Source organism: Lytechinus pictus, chromosome 12, assembly GCF_037042905.1.
Source record: "Lytechinus pictus isolate F3 Inbred chromosome 12, Lp3.0, whole genome shotgun sequence".
NCBI lineage: Eukaryota > Metazoa > Echinodermata > Echinoidea > Temnopleuroida > Toxopneustidae > Lytechinus > Lytechinus pictus.
The window spans coordinates 16,865,116-16,879,259 of record NC_087256.1 but is presented as its reverse complement, the minus strand read 5'-3'; the positions used below and the strand labels follow the sequence as shown (position 1 = coordinate 16,879,259).

General features: G+C 35.4%; 1 protein-coding gene across 13 annotated transcripts in view; it reads left to right on the top strand.

Annotated features, from left to right (window-relative positions):
- The window catches only part of LOC129272479 (myoferlin-like), a 75,429-nt gene that overhangs the window by 38,701 nt on the left and 22,584 nt on the right, over positions 1-14,144 (top strand). For 8 of the 13 annotated variants that reach the window (XM_064107767.1, XM_064107763.1, XM_064107757.1 and 5 more), the window contains 10 exons: positions 4,219-4,362; positions 4,956-5,036; positions 5,472-5,551; positions 7,280-7,397; positions 8,125-8,227; positions 8,601-8,725; positions 11,589-11,762; positions 12,086-12,170; positions 12,671-12,748; positions 13,331-13,512. In XM_064107767.1, the coding sequence (XP_063963837.1) occupies positions 4,219-4,362; positions 4,956-5,036; positions 5,472-5,551; positions 7,280-7,397; positions 8,125-8,227; positions 8,601-8,725; positions 11,589-11,762; positions 12,086-12,170; positions 12,671-12,748; positions 13,331-13,512 (1,170 nt within the window). Of the gene's footprint in view, positions 1-162; positions 178-4,218; positions 4,363-4,955; positions 5,037-5,471; positions 5,552-7,279; positions 7,398-8,124; positions 8,228-8,600; positions 8,726-11,588; positions 11,763-12,085; positions 12,171-12,670; positions 12,749-13,330; positions 13,513-14,144 lie in introns of all 13 variants that reach the window. The other 5 variants (XM_064107761.1, XM_064107759.1, XM_064107755.1 and 2 more) reach the window with 1 other exon arrangement.

Genomic DNA, 14,144 nt, shown 5'->3' with positions numbered 1-14,144 from the left:
GAAGAAAGGAAACACATTTGAATCAGATCATATAGTTGATTCTTTATTTATGGTTATGTGTTTTATATTATTGTAACTTGGTTTTCTGACTATGTTTCTGTTGTGGTTTGTGTTCCCATGTGCACGCTATATCTGTCCATTACACACATACACACACACCAGAGTGGAATGCCAATGGTAAGATTTCTGCACCCTTCAACAAGATTGTCCCCACATGCACAACCCCAATGAAACTGGAATGGATTTTTATTGATTTTGTCAGCCAAATGACTGCACCCTGGGAATGAGTGCCCCCCCTCCACCATCTCAAATCAGTTATATACATGTACCCCCACTTTTCTCCTTCATATTCATGTACATGTATTTTCATAGCATAAGAATGTTGCAGTTTCATCTTATGGCTGCCATTTTATGAATTTCATTTCAGTATTTCTATTTTGTTTGCGAATGTTCATGGAATGTTTTTGCAATTTTAGTGATGGATGGCAGTGCATTTGGTTTCAAGTAGATTGGGTGTTCTGAGGAGATTTTGGTGTGGTTCAGGCAAGGTGGATAGGTACTTTTAAAGAATCATGCACGACATGGCATTGTAGAAGAAGCCAAGTATTAAAACACTAGACCTTTAATGGTTTTGTGAAAAGAAATGCAAGAAGAAAGGCATGCTCAATTTGAGGAGAAATCTGCAGGATGAACCACAAGTTTTTCTTCAATATTTTTGATCTGTTAGGTTTTGTCCTGAGTGACAGTAATAGTGCTTCTGTAGTTGGAATATATGATTGCATATATTTGCAATGAGTACTAAAAAGAAATTGCAATTACTTGTAGTTCAGCTTTGATGAACTGGGTAAACACTGCATGAATTCTGTGCTAATTTACAGTATATCAAAGGCAAAGCTATGAAGTTGAATCAAAATTAGTTCCTATTTGTCAGCGCAAATTAAGTATGAGAATGAATACCTGAAGGTCAGTTGAATTTTGCTTTGATTAGAAGGGTTAGCATTGTTGGACTAGATTTACTGAGAGGGAAACAAAGGATTTACAAGACATAAGTTTACCCCTCATTTCCTATTCACCAAAGAATCTCCCGAGGGAGTGGAAGAAATATTGCCTGAAATTAAAAGTCAATCAAATTCTACTCTTTCTTATTAGAGATAGAAATAGTGGATTAGATAGAAAGCTTAGTTGCAAGAAATGGAACTTAACTCCATTTCTCATATTTGCCGAGGGAATTTAGTTGAAGCTAATTAGCTGATGCATGGATGCTTGAAAGAAAATTAGAACAGATTTGACATGCAGATCTTTTTCTTTCTTGTGCTTGAGGAATTTCAATGAAACAAATGCATTGCTATGATTGCATGTTGAATATTTTGAATATTTTAACCTTAAGTGATATCTGTACCCGAGGCTTAATTACTATTTTTAAGACCTGATGTAACTTCATTTTTTCTGCCATCATTTCAATACATTTTCCCATATGCTTACAGGTAGTTTATTGATAGGAATATGGCTCTGAGAAGCAGATGTGCTGTGGGTGCTGTCACCCCAAAGTTTTTTTTTTTAGTTTAAAAAAAAATAGGTCATTGCTCCTAAATTACAGAGATTTGGGAGCAATGACCTATTTTTCCTTTATTATTTTTTATTCTATATTTTTTGCTTGTCAATTTTTTTTTCTGACAACACACCTCTGTAGTAAAAACCCTTGAACCCCATATTTAAAACCATTCCCAGGGCCCTAGATAGGATTACGAATATGTACAAGTATATTTATGAATTTTTTCTAAATTTATATTTCAGTACATCGGGTAGCCATTATGATCATCTTTAAATTAATATTTCAATAACCCTTACTCTGTTTTCTACATAATATTTACACTTTGGATAACTAGTACAGTGTGAAATATTTTAAGCTCACTTTGCCCATTTTGACATGAATCCATGGCCTACATCCACATGTACATGTATGTACCATGTCACTCAAAGGGGGTGTTGCAAAAACGTGTGATCAATTGCAAAAGAGAAGATATAAAATCAATAGTAAGCCTTGAAATTAGTTTCAATTTTATGATCAATTGCTGCACTGTTTGCAATAGAAAGATTTACACTGTAGATGATTTGCTAAGTTGAAATTGATCATCAGTTGCAAATTTGCATTTCCTATTTGCAATTGGTGGCAATTTAGATTTTCAATGCCCCCTTATAAACTTATGCAATGATCATTGGTAATTTTTTAACATACATGTATGCACTTCAAGTCCGTCAAACATGTATCATAATTCATAAACATACATACATTTTTATCCTGCAGCTATTTGTACTATACCTGTACATTTTGATTATTTTTTTTTCTTATTCATGAAAATGCAAATGGTAATTTGTCTTGTTTTTTTCATATTTACAGTAGTATGTGTAATACATTTTGCTGATATATAGGAAATCATTTGTTTTTATAACGAACAAATTTGTGAAATTTTGCTAATATTCTGAACCCATATTCCATCATATGTCCCTGTAACAAAGATTTGCACTGTTGTGAAACGTTAAGGTTTAATGTTGTGTGCATACAATATAAGCCTACCAATTATCACTCATTTAAAATCATTGTTTTGGAAATTGTGATTTATTGCAACTCTTTTTGTTGTGTTTCCCTATGTGAAAGTGGAACATAGACTACAGTATATTTACACTGTGTGATCAGGGGACATTTCATAAAAATTAAAATAATGGCAACTTTGACTTTATGGAAAATACTCCGCAACCTTGAGTTGATTGGCTGCTGAGCACTTGATATTATCTTGACAAAGTTACCATAATCATATACATATACATCATTTTTGTGAACCTGGCTCCTACTCTACATGTTACTGATTCCCTTTTTCTCTAATAGGCATTTCATCTGTAGATGTGTTTCCTCTGTGTTTTTTTCAGTGTATTTATGTATTTACTGGTATTCTTTATCAGATTGTACTGTATCCTATCTCTTTTTTAATTCTTTTAGTAAATCTACATTGTTTACTGACATCTTCCTCCTATGTCCCTTACCATTGTTTTTCTTTACTCTTTTCCTACTTTCCAATCATTTCTAATTATCCCAAGATGGCTTTCTGAATTAACTCAAACCTTTTATTGGTATTGCTAACAGGTGTATACATGGAGAAGGTGGATCAGTATGGAAAACTGATGTGGGGTACAAGCTACAAACCAACACATTATGGAGGGCATTTTCTGTGTTTTAATCTTGTATATACGTATTTCCATTTCAATTCAAGGTTATAAGAATTCATCATATTTTTGGATGATTGAGAGACACAAGTTCAGGCCACCATCGAGGAAGTCCATTTGCAAGCCCTTGCCTCAATTCAAACTCATTTCACACATGCATGTACAAGTCTTTGATTTTTTCTTTATTAGCAGTCATTTGCTCCTAATAGGTTAATCTCATCGGGCAGTCTCTGGACATTTGCTCTTGCTACAATTGCTCCAATGAAAAATCAGAGTTATTATAACGATACTACAGTGTAGCCTGAAACCTAACCCTAACCGTGCAATTCAACCCTTATCCTTATCCTCATCTTCATATTCTTATGACACAACCCCATGACAACCCTAATCCTAGACCGATTTCTAGTAACAAAAAGACAGGAGCAATTTTGTTAGGAGCAAATGTCAGGTCACCCTTCAAGCCCTGGGGGGGGGGGGGCATTGCATGAATGTTAATCATCAGCACTGACCAGATGACAGCTCTGACAATTTCAGCGAAAGCTTTGGTTTTGATTAGCTGAGAAGCGCTGGCCTCAGACTGCTAATATGGGGCAATTCCATAAAATATGTACGTCCGACCCCCTATATGTGGGACCTTCATGAAATTTTCTGTCTCTGATTTCTGGTTCTTTTGATAGTCTGTAATGCTCTCAAATGACCATGACTTGGTCAGTTTATGAAGTGAAGTAACACTGGAGAAAAATGGGGGTCGAATGTACAAAGAGGTTGATCATTTTATGGAATTGCCCTATGGTAACTTTTAACAGAATGGTACATGTAACTTGTCAGTGTTGTCAGGCTTCATGGAATGGTGCCCTTAACCTTGGTTGTTGATATCATCCATACTTAGCTACTCACATCAACATGTCCATTTTGCATTAAAACCAAGGTTACTCTTCATAAACATTCACCAAATTGATTCTTACACTGCTATTCTTTGGTTGCCTCTGTATCTGACAGTTCCCAGGGAAGAAGACCAGCAACATCGGGGTCAAGGAGGTACCGGGAATGATCAGGGCCAAGATGTGGCTCGGCCTTGAGAAGGACAGTCCTCAGTTCCAGGGTGGACTCACAGACTCCAGCATTGTGGTCTTTGCAGAGACGGTAAGCAATCCGAACCTAGCAAATTTTAAACTTACCTGCCAACTCTGCCTATTTCATAGCGTCAGTTCAGGATATTTAGTGAAAGAGAGACTCACTTCAAGCACTTTGTCCCGATATTTGTGAGAAATTTGTATGCAGTAATGTATGGGAAACTCTGCATTGTCCCTTATTACATTTTCTGACTATATGTTGGCAGGTATGAAAATTCAATTTTTGCTGTTTCTGTGAAAAAAAATTAGAGTAATTTGAAAGGAAAGGAATACATTGTTTTGTTATTTAATTAATTTTGTTACCTTAATTAGTGACTAAATTTGACATTGGACTTTATTATGATAATGATATTAAAAGTTGATATTTCTGTAATGCCTCGTCCATAAGATACCCAGCACTATGAGATACATGTACTGTACCATCCCTGGTCAGCATAGGATTTGACATATTACCAAGCAGTAACAGTATCGGTCTAAGTCCAGTGGGTAAAACTGAATGATCCCTGTATTTGACATGGTCAGAAGATATTAGTGAGGTTTTGTTCTCTATATTTATACTTGTTCTCACTTTCTAATGAAGTATATATGTTTTGTTTAATATAGTATGAGAATCAGATGAGTGTTATAGGTAACTGGACCAGCAAGGCACTGCCAAGACCAAAATGGTCTGATGCATCAGGAAAGGTAAGCTTTAGCCATTTCAAAACAATCTAAGAATTGTATAACATGACAGTAGTTTTCAGGCAAATACCTGTTAGCAGCCAACTGCTTCTTTAGGCCTTGGTGCACCTTTGTTCTTTGTGATTTATGGATATACTGAATGCCATGAAGTACATTTCATGTTTTGTATCATCTAAGTCAATCCCATAACATGTTCATCTGGACCGTTTCCCGATTATGTATGTATGGGGCCTTTCTGAAATGATTCATTGTGATTCATCTCTTCTTTTTCGTTCATTTGCAAGTGATCATCATGGCATGTTCAAGAATATGGAGCAAAATCAAATTTTTTGTTTAATTTTGGTGAATATTAGATATTTGATTGTATGATTTAATTTAATAGTCAAATTTAATAGTCAAATATAAATGAGTATTTTGTTTATTTTCATTTTAATTTAGATCAAACTACCGAAGGAGAAATTCCAGCTGCCTCCTGGATGGCGATGGGACGGTGATTGGTTCAAGAGCCCCGAACTCAGGTATACAGCCAGATATCACAAGTGCGTCTAGGCCTTGGCATGCACACCGCATCTGCATGCGATAGCCTGACCACGATAAGTCTGTTTTATTAATGGAAAAAAAAATATCTGCATGGTATCATTTTTATCAGCAGGAACATATAATTTTCGTCTAAGAAGTAAGTGAAAATACAGTTTTATTTTTCGTCTTTGCTATTATGACATTGTAAATCATCCACAATCCATTTTCCTTTCATAAGCATGGCCTGTTTTATGATAGATACCTCTTTACATGGAATGACTTTAATCAATCATTTTATTTATGCTCTGGTTTTCAACTGTTCTTTGATTTGAAAAAATCTAAAATGTTTGTGTGTTTAGTTTTGGTTCCCATTTTCGTTCAAATACATATTGTAACAAAATATTTGTTAAAAACAACAACCTAATAATGCATTTTCTATACATTGCTACTGGAGAAAAATTTGAATGCTTGAATGTAGAATAAGGTCAGTGAGGTATTGATAAGCATCCTTAGTAGTATTAAAATATTAATACTGCACGCATACAATTTCTCTAATGTAATGTTTCCTTCAGAACTCTGTCTAGCCTTTGATTTTGTTTTTCTCATAGGGATAATGTAGTTACCTAACTTTGTTTTCATGAGCAGCAAAATGCACCGTTCATTGAATCAGTTTAAATGGTAGAGACATGTTCAGATCGAACATGCAATACTGGATAAAAGCCAGGAATTTTTTTTTTTCATGATTAATACTCCACCAGCAAGCCTGAATCATTCCATGCATGAAGCTAGTCTGAGATTCTGCATGAGTGTAGCTTTTGTGTACTTTTAGTAGAAAATAATCCTTGTTGTTTTCCTTGTAGTTTCTAACCTTCATCATCTTCAAACAGCCGATTGCCAAGTGGCGTGATATGATTGTGAAAAGGTTATTCTGTTTCAGTGAAGTTCATTTGAAAAGGTTGTCGATCAGTTTGCTTTTCTGTTTATAAAAGGGAGTAATGATGATGATCTGGCTCTAGTTTTATTCACAAGTGAAAAGAAAAAAATCATTAACAGGATGTTGAAAATGACCATCTTTGGATGTGAAAAGTAGTTGAAGCTGAAACAGTAGACTGCTCAAGTCTCAAACAATGGGAAGAATATCATTAGAATAGAGGGTGTTCTTTTCCAAGTCCAATGTTGGCCTTAGTGTTGGTGTTGGAATTTTGATTGCTTCCCCTAGCTCCGAAACTTATTCAGAGTTTGTAAAACTGATCCAGATCACAATATTGACATCTCAAACAATATTGAGTGACTTTTCGCGACCATCTTCATTTTATGTTTGGCGTTATAATCGTGTAAAAAATGACCTAACACCAACACCAAAAGGTCAACACTGAACTTGAAGTCACCCATTGTGAGATGTTTGTATGGCTGGGGCATTGTACAGCCTGCTTCTTTGCAGCTATCAGATCATTTTGGCCACACTACTGCTACTTAAGACCCTTTTTTTATGTGCTGGCACCCAAAAGAAGGCAGTCTAGATCATGATTAATATGGTGCAGTATTCATTAGCATGAAAAACATCAAAACAAGAGTATTGGTAAGATGAAGTACACTAGCAAATCACTTCTTGTACAACCGTTTCACATGAACTTCGCTGCTGAAGAATTCCCTTTCCACAGTCAATATACAGACAATCTTTTCTATGTATCGGTCATATTTATTCTTTTCATTATCTGTGTCATCAGCTTGATGTTCGATGCAGATGCAGGACAGACCAAGTTCCTGGAAGACATCTATGAGCACGAGCAAAGGAACATCCCTGGAGGGGCGTGGCAGGTCGCTACTGTACCTTACGCCAATGTGGTAAGTGACAGACGGAGTGGCTAAAACTTTGCTGGCCAGTCAAAATTCTGTTAATTAGTGAAATATACATTGGAAAGTGTTTTTTCTTGGTGATTTTGTTGCAATGTTCATATTGCAGAGTCAATGCACCAGGCTATATTTTCTGTATCGTGTAGAGTGAATCATTGCCTCGGATTGAAATTTGAAGATTAGAAAATTACAGACATTCTTGGCTCCATATCCCATTTATATGGATGGGGGAGTGGGGAGCTTGGTTCCATCAGGGAGGCATTGTACCGAAAGCCAAATTTACCTGATGGTGCGATAGTAAGGAGATATATTAAATCAGTTTGTATTGAAGGAAATTTAAAATAAACAAGATTGACTTGCTCAATGCAGAAGACAAAGAAGGTATAGATATCTATAAATATTTCTAAGATAATATATAAGTAGGTGTGTTGAAATAGGGAAATGAAGTGAGTGCCGATAGGAGTTAAAAGAGTTAAACGCTAATTGTGTACAAATAGTAAGAAACCTAATGGCCCACCCCCAAAACCTTCACCTGATTGGAATGTTCCCTTGCCACTGATAACTAGTTCATGTCAATTTTTGTGATAGAAAATATGATATCAGATTGACATGTTCAATGCATTTTATTTTGTGTGAATTTTAAAGGTGATAAACGCTTTGAGCCTAATGCGAACATCGCAGTATAAGTAGAAATAATAATTTTTTCCTTTGTTTATAGAAAGGAGATCCCACTGCTAAGAAGGATGAGTTCGAATGCCCTGAAGGATGGGGTTGGGATGATGCGTGGGCTCTAGATAACAACAGAGCTTGTGATGAAGATGGTAAGTTTATATCAATATGATGCACCCTAGAACCTTTACCTCTCCCCCTCATGCTGACAGAAATGAGAAAAATGTCCTGTCAATGCTGCATTACTTATGTTACGACACAGATAAATATTTAATATAGTGTTAAGATATTTCAGTCTTCTTTTTATAGCATATAAAGTACTTTTTATCGAGTTGCCTATTGAAAGGTAAAGTGTATATCACCCTGGCTTAAGCTCGTAAGTGATACATTTCTACATTTTCTTACATAATAAAGTTTCTTTGTAGCAAATGTTGGCTACTCTCTGTATCATAGTATACTGAATTTTAACTTTAGGTGAACAAGAATAATTTAGTAATTATCAAATTGACTTGTTTATTCTGCCAGGTTTTGAGTATTGTGTGGAATCATCTGTTGCTAGCTGGGGACCTGTTGAGAGGACGTACCATCTGTGCAGACGTCGACGATGGGTTCGACCTCGATCTCTTGTTGCTGACCCCAAGGCTTTGGCTGTAAGTATTTCTAAAAAAATGAATAGTAGTAGTAGACATGAAGTAGTAAATTCTGTGAACAGGGTGGCCTAGTTAATATCCTACACTCAAAGCAATATCACCCATTTGCCCAATTCAATGCATCATCTATCCATTTGGTTTGACCAAAAATTACTTTCAAGGGCCCAATAATAAAAATTCAATCAAAATTGAATAATAGTGATAATTACGATATTTTTGAATTCATAACTGTGAATTTTCATCTGATTTTGAAGATTTTGATCCTCTCTTGTTTGGTTCAACTTGATACGGTATCCTCCCCTTAATTGAGTCTAGTTTCAGAAAACGATAATTGGGAAATATATAAAATCATGCCCACAATAAGAAAAAAGGTGCAATTCATGTACTAGTATATATAAATGTTCTTAAAATGAATCAATTTTATTGCCATAAGGATGGAGATTTAAATGTTTGAATTCACTGCCAATGTCTTTGTGATAATGGGGAGAGAGGTAAAATCTGATAAATGTGATTATTTGTTACAGCTCTCTGTTGCTGTTGATTGCTTGTGTATTTGTTATCTTATATTTTCCAGACAATGGGGATCAAAGCTTTCCATCTATGTATCTTAATTCAATTGTATTGTGCTGTTTGTATTGTTACCAGTTGCACTGTATCTCAATGAACACTGTGTATTTTATGTTGTTTCTGATCGCTTCTCTTGTCTACATGTATGTCTGTTGTCATTCTCTGTACTTTATTTCATATGTTATGCTGTTTTAAGTTTGTTTCTTCAAATAAAACTCTCAAATGTTGTGTAAATGATGCAAATTGCAGGAGAAAAGAAGATTGGAGATTGAGGAAATTGTAAGTGGTGATAAAATGTTCAAGATTTAGCTTGTTTTAATGGTTTAACCACCAATATGTAATCCCCCATAGTTAACAATGCATGGGATTCCCTAAATGGGTGAAAGTGAAGAAAGGAAAATCCCTAGCATGTGTTGCAGTCCAAGTTTGGATGTTGATGTAAGCTTTAAAATGTTGGGCATGATCGCTTTTAACATGTTCAGTCTTTTTTGAGGGTGTGAGTACAATGCACAATTAAGGTTTTCAATCTCTCACATTTATTTGTTGTGCAAAAAATAGTTCTGAATGTTTTATAGTTTTGATGTATAAAATTTATTTTGTCTCATTTCAGAACAGGTTAAAATTCAAACAGCATACAAGTATGATATCGGGGTTGAAACAGCACTAATACCATTTCTTTGATGGTATTTCCTCTTGAAATATTTCAGCACCTTACAATTCACTCTTGCGAAAAATTACATCTTGTACTTGCTTATTCCTTATCTAGATATCTGTTCCCATTTTTGATTGGTAAAGAAAAGGTTTAAATGAGTTAATCCTTTGTACAGGGTTGATTGTGATTACGTGTACGTTCAGGGTATGGTACTTGGTGTTATAAAAAGATTGTAAATGAATGTATAGTTCCAAATTGATGGTATTGCATGTAGTTGTGGTGGTGGAATTCAGATGCGCATGATAACTGTTAAAGAGAAGCAAGATACCTATATAAAATGGCTGGCAAGAAAGGGTAAATTATTATAGGAGCTGAATAGCGATAAGATATAGTAATGACCAGATGAAGAAAAATCTTTTAAAAAAAGACAAGAAAAGAGAGAAATTTCTTAAGGTTATCAAACCTGTACATGTGTATTGTTGAAGTTCTTTTTTGTCAAAACAGTTGTGTGATTGATTTGAATCAAACTTGAACTAAAATCCTATCACTTTAAGTACAGTGTGTACAATTAAGATCAATCTTAATTGTAGGACTTATCTTAATAATTTATGGCATTGAGATGTGTGTTATCAATCAAGTATTTGTTTTAATCAAAATATGAATTTGATGTTAAGAATGTATTAATGCATGATGCATTTTATGTACCCCCTTACTTGTACCTTTTAAAAACCATTCAAACCTACTTTGCTCAAGTTATTGAAGGTACAAAGTTGAGAAACAGTCTCGTAAGCATGGTCTAACCAATGTAATATTGCGCTGTATACCACACACAATTGGAATTAACGTGGCATTTACTTGTTAAAGAACCTACCCGTAAGAGACTTAAAACAACTTTTTATGACATGGGGCCCAGGTGAATGGTCTCTTTATATATAAGTCCTCTTATTAGTTTTGATCAGATACATGTATCAACCTTACAAACCAAAGCGACTAAACACAGACACCCTTGTTTCATATTTGTTTACAACTAGTCATTAGTTTTCACATTCCCAATTAGAATCGTGATCAAGCAGACCTGGGGCCCGTTTTACAAAGAGTTGCGATTGATCCGATTGAAATGTCAATCGCAACTATGGAAAGCCAGCAAAGTCAACATATAAAATGCATGTTTGTTCAAAAAAAAATTCTAGATATAAATGTATATCTATTAATTAATTGATTTCTTGACAATTTGGTGTGTTCTCCTTTGTTTACTAAGGACATTTTGCAAATTTCCTGTAGAAAAAATTACGACACTGATGGATTTCCATAGAGTGACGATTGATTGGATCAATCGTAACTCTTTGTAAGACAGGGCCCTGTTTTTTTTATGTATTTTTCTCAGTCCTATCCATCTCTTTGAAACAGTAACCAGCCATTGGCTTTTTATATTATCTTGGGGGGGGGGGGGGGAATTGGATGAAATTATCTCGACTCTGGTTTATTGTGTAATGGTACTCATACCCAAAACTTCTTCACGATATTAACATATCAAATTGGCAATCACTGTCCTGCCTGCTAACAATCCTTACCTATTCTTTGTTAGTTTTGGATAATTATTTATCCATATTCCAACAATGATTTCCCCTCTTTCTCTCTCTGCAGAAGAAAAAGAAGAAGGAGATGGACCAGCAGGAGGGGTGGGAGTACGCCCCTCTCTTCAATATGAAATTCCATGCTTCCGAGAGAAAGATGGACATGGTCCGTCGACGACGATGGCATCGCAAGATGTTGGCCGAGTCTCCAAATGCTGCAGCGGTCTTCTCCGTGACAGGACCTGTAAGTTTCTTCTAGATTGTGTTTCAGTATGAAAACAAATATTGTGGAAAAAATGGTTGACCCAAATTAATTCATTTCAATTGGGGGGGGGGAAGGGTGGAGGGGGGGGGGGCTGGAAGCTCTTCATAGACAAAATAATGGGTAATGGGTAAAGTAACTATAAAAATATGCTTAGGCATGTACAAGTTGCCTTGCATGTAGTTTGCTAAATGATTACATTTTTTTACCAGTATCGACACTCGATTGAGTTGTGGTCTGTTTGAATTCATATTGCAATGTAACTGAAGTTTTTCTAGTTTTTTTTTCTCTTTTCTTTTCCTTAGGATGATGAAGAGGATAAGAAGGACAAGGACAAAGATGATAAGGCCTCCAGGAAGTCAGCACCAAGGATATTCGTCAACTACTCAGGTATGGGGGATATCACTGCTTGGCAATTAACCTTGTGGCCGGGGGAGAGTTTAATGAAGCATCTTGACAGTGATTTTCAAGGATTTATTTGTTCTGTGCCAATCATGTGTATGGATTTCATGGGGTTATCCCAGTTGTTGGTGGAAGCCACTGTATTTGTGTAATGAATGCTCCCATGTATTCTGAACTCTGGTTTAATTATACTTTGGTTTTAGCTCTAAAAGGACGGGGGAAGGGGGAGGAGGTGGCATCATGGCCCCCCCTCAAAGCTTCTTGCAATCTTTCCGAAAGGCACAAAGATAGCGCCGCACGATGTGACTTGTCTAGCATTTTGAGTGCCTCACATGAAGACTGTTCGAATGAGGGATGTGCATACGGGAATGACTGATTTTATCCATGACCAGGGTAATGATCTGTAAGCGCTTAGATGCGTACAGTGTATGTCTTACACTCTTCTTCTTTACGAATAACTTGATGATTATTATGATTTTCTTGTTCAGTATCTCACAAGTACCAATTGAGAGCATACATCTACCAGGCCAGGGATCTCATTGCTTCTGATTCAGATAGCTTCTCAGGTAAGTCTCCTTCAAAGTGAAAATGTTTGCATCATATCAAATCAAAGTGTGGATCTGTTGCTAAAGACAGCATATGAATGCAACTTTGCAAAACCAAACACAATTTGTACATGCATGCTTTTGATTAATTGAAAATCAATCTGCATTTGGTTTTTCCTGGTGTGATTATTTTTTGATGTTCCAGCAAAAATCCCCTTGACCCAGTAGGCCCCTATGTCTTTTTTTTTTATTGTTCTCGGGGAAATTCTTGAAAGCAAGGGAGTTTGAAAATTCTCTTTCCAGAAGCAATAGCTGAAGGAAATTTGGGGATTTTTTTTTGGAGATTCATGATATTTATTCAAGATATGTTTGTAATTTTAGCAATCATGCCCTCTGACTTGTCCAGCATTTGAGGAACTCATATAACTGTTGTAACTCTGCAAATCAGCACTCCGTATATTCAAGTAATATGTAATCATGGTATTTTGCATAAAGAATTTTGAAAAATTACCCCTGTTCTAAACTATTATCAGTATTGTCCTTACAGATTTAATTCAGTGCTAAAATAACTGATACTGAATATGTCATTGTTCCGAACATTAGATCCATTTGCATACGTGAGCTTCCTGAACCGCAGTCAACAGTCTGAGACCATCAAGACTACCCTTAGTCCAACCTGGGACCAGACCTTGATCTTTGATGAGATTGAGATCCACGGAGATCCAAAGATCATTGCTGCCAACCCGCCGGACATCTGCATTGAGGTCTTCGACTTTGACAGTTTCGTAAGTTGAATTGTTCCCTTTGAATTTATAATAACATTGAATTGGTAATGAAGATTATGTAATGGTAGTGGTGACGATCATCAATTATGGTATTAAGCATTTCTTGTTCGGGTTTTATGCTGTGCTCAATGTATTTTTTTCTTCTTCTTGCATATGAATTCAAAGAATGATAATGTTAAAAAATTAGTGTCTTTTTTCCTGATTTTAATTTAGTGAAAGCAAACTAAAAAAGCAAAACAAAAAAAAAGTTTCTTATTTGACATGCTCAGCTTTACAATGACATGGGTGGATTCTTTAAATGTATCATACACGTTGATAATCAATTAATAATATTTGTCTTACTAAATTTCTCTTCATGTAAATCCACTTATTTTAATATCATATTCAAATGTAAATTTATATGCACAAACTATTCAAATATAGTTAGTATTTGAAAGGAAAGAAAAGAATGTTCCATTACGTATCCAAATTGTCAATAATTGTCTCAGTAACTATGAAATCACTAGTTAAATTCATTTAACAGATACTAAACAGAAATGGATATGTATGGTACACTTCTTAATTGGCAGAATATAAAGTGAAGTAGAATTTTTTATAACTTCCAGATTTTTTTTCTCTTTTGGGGATTTGTT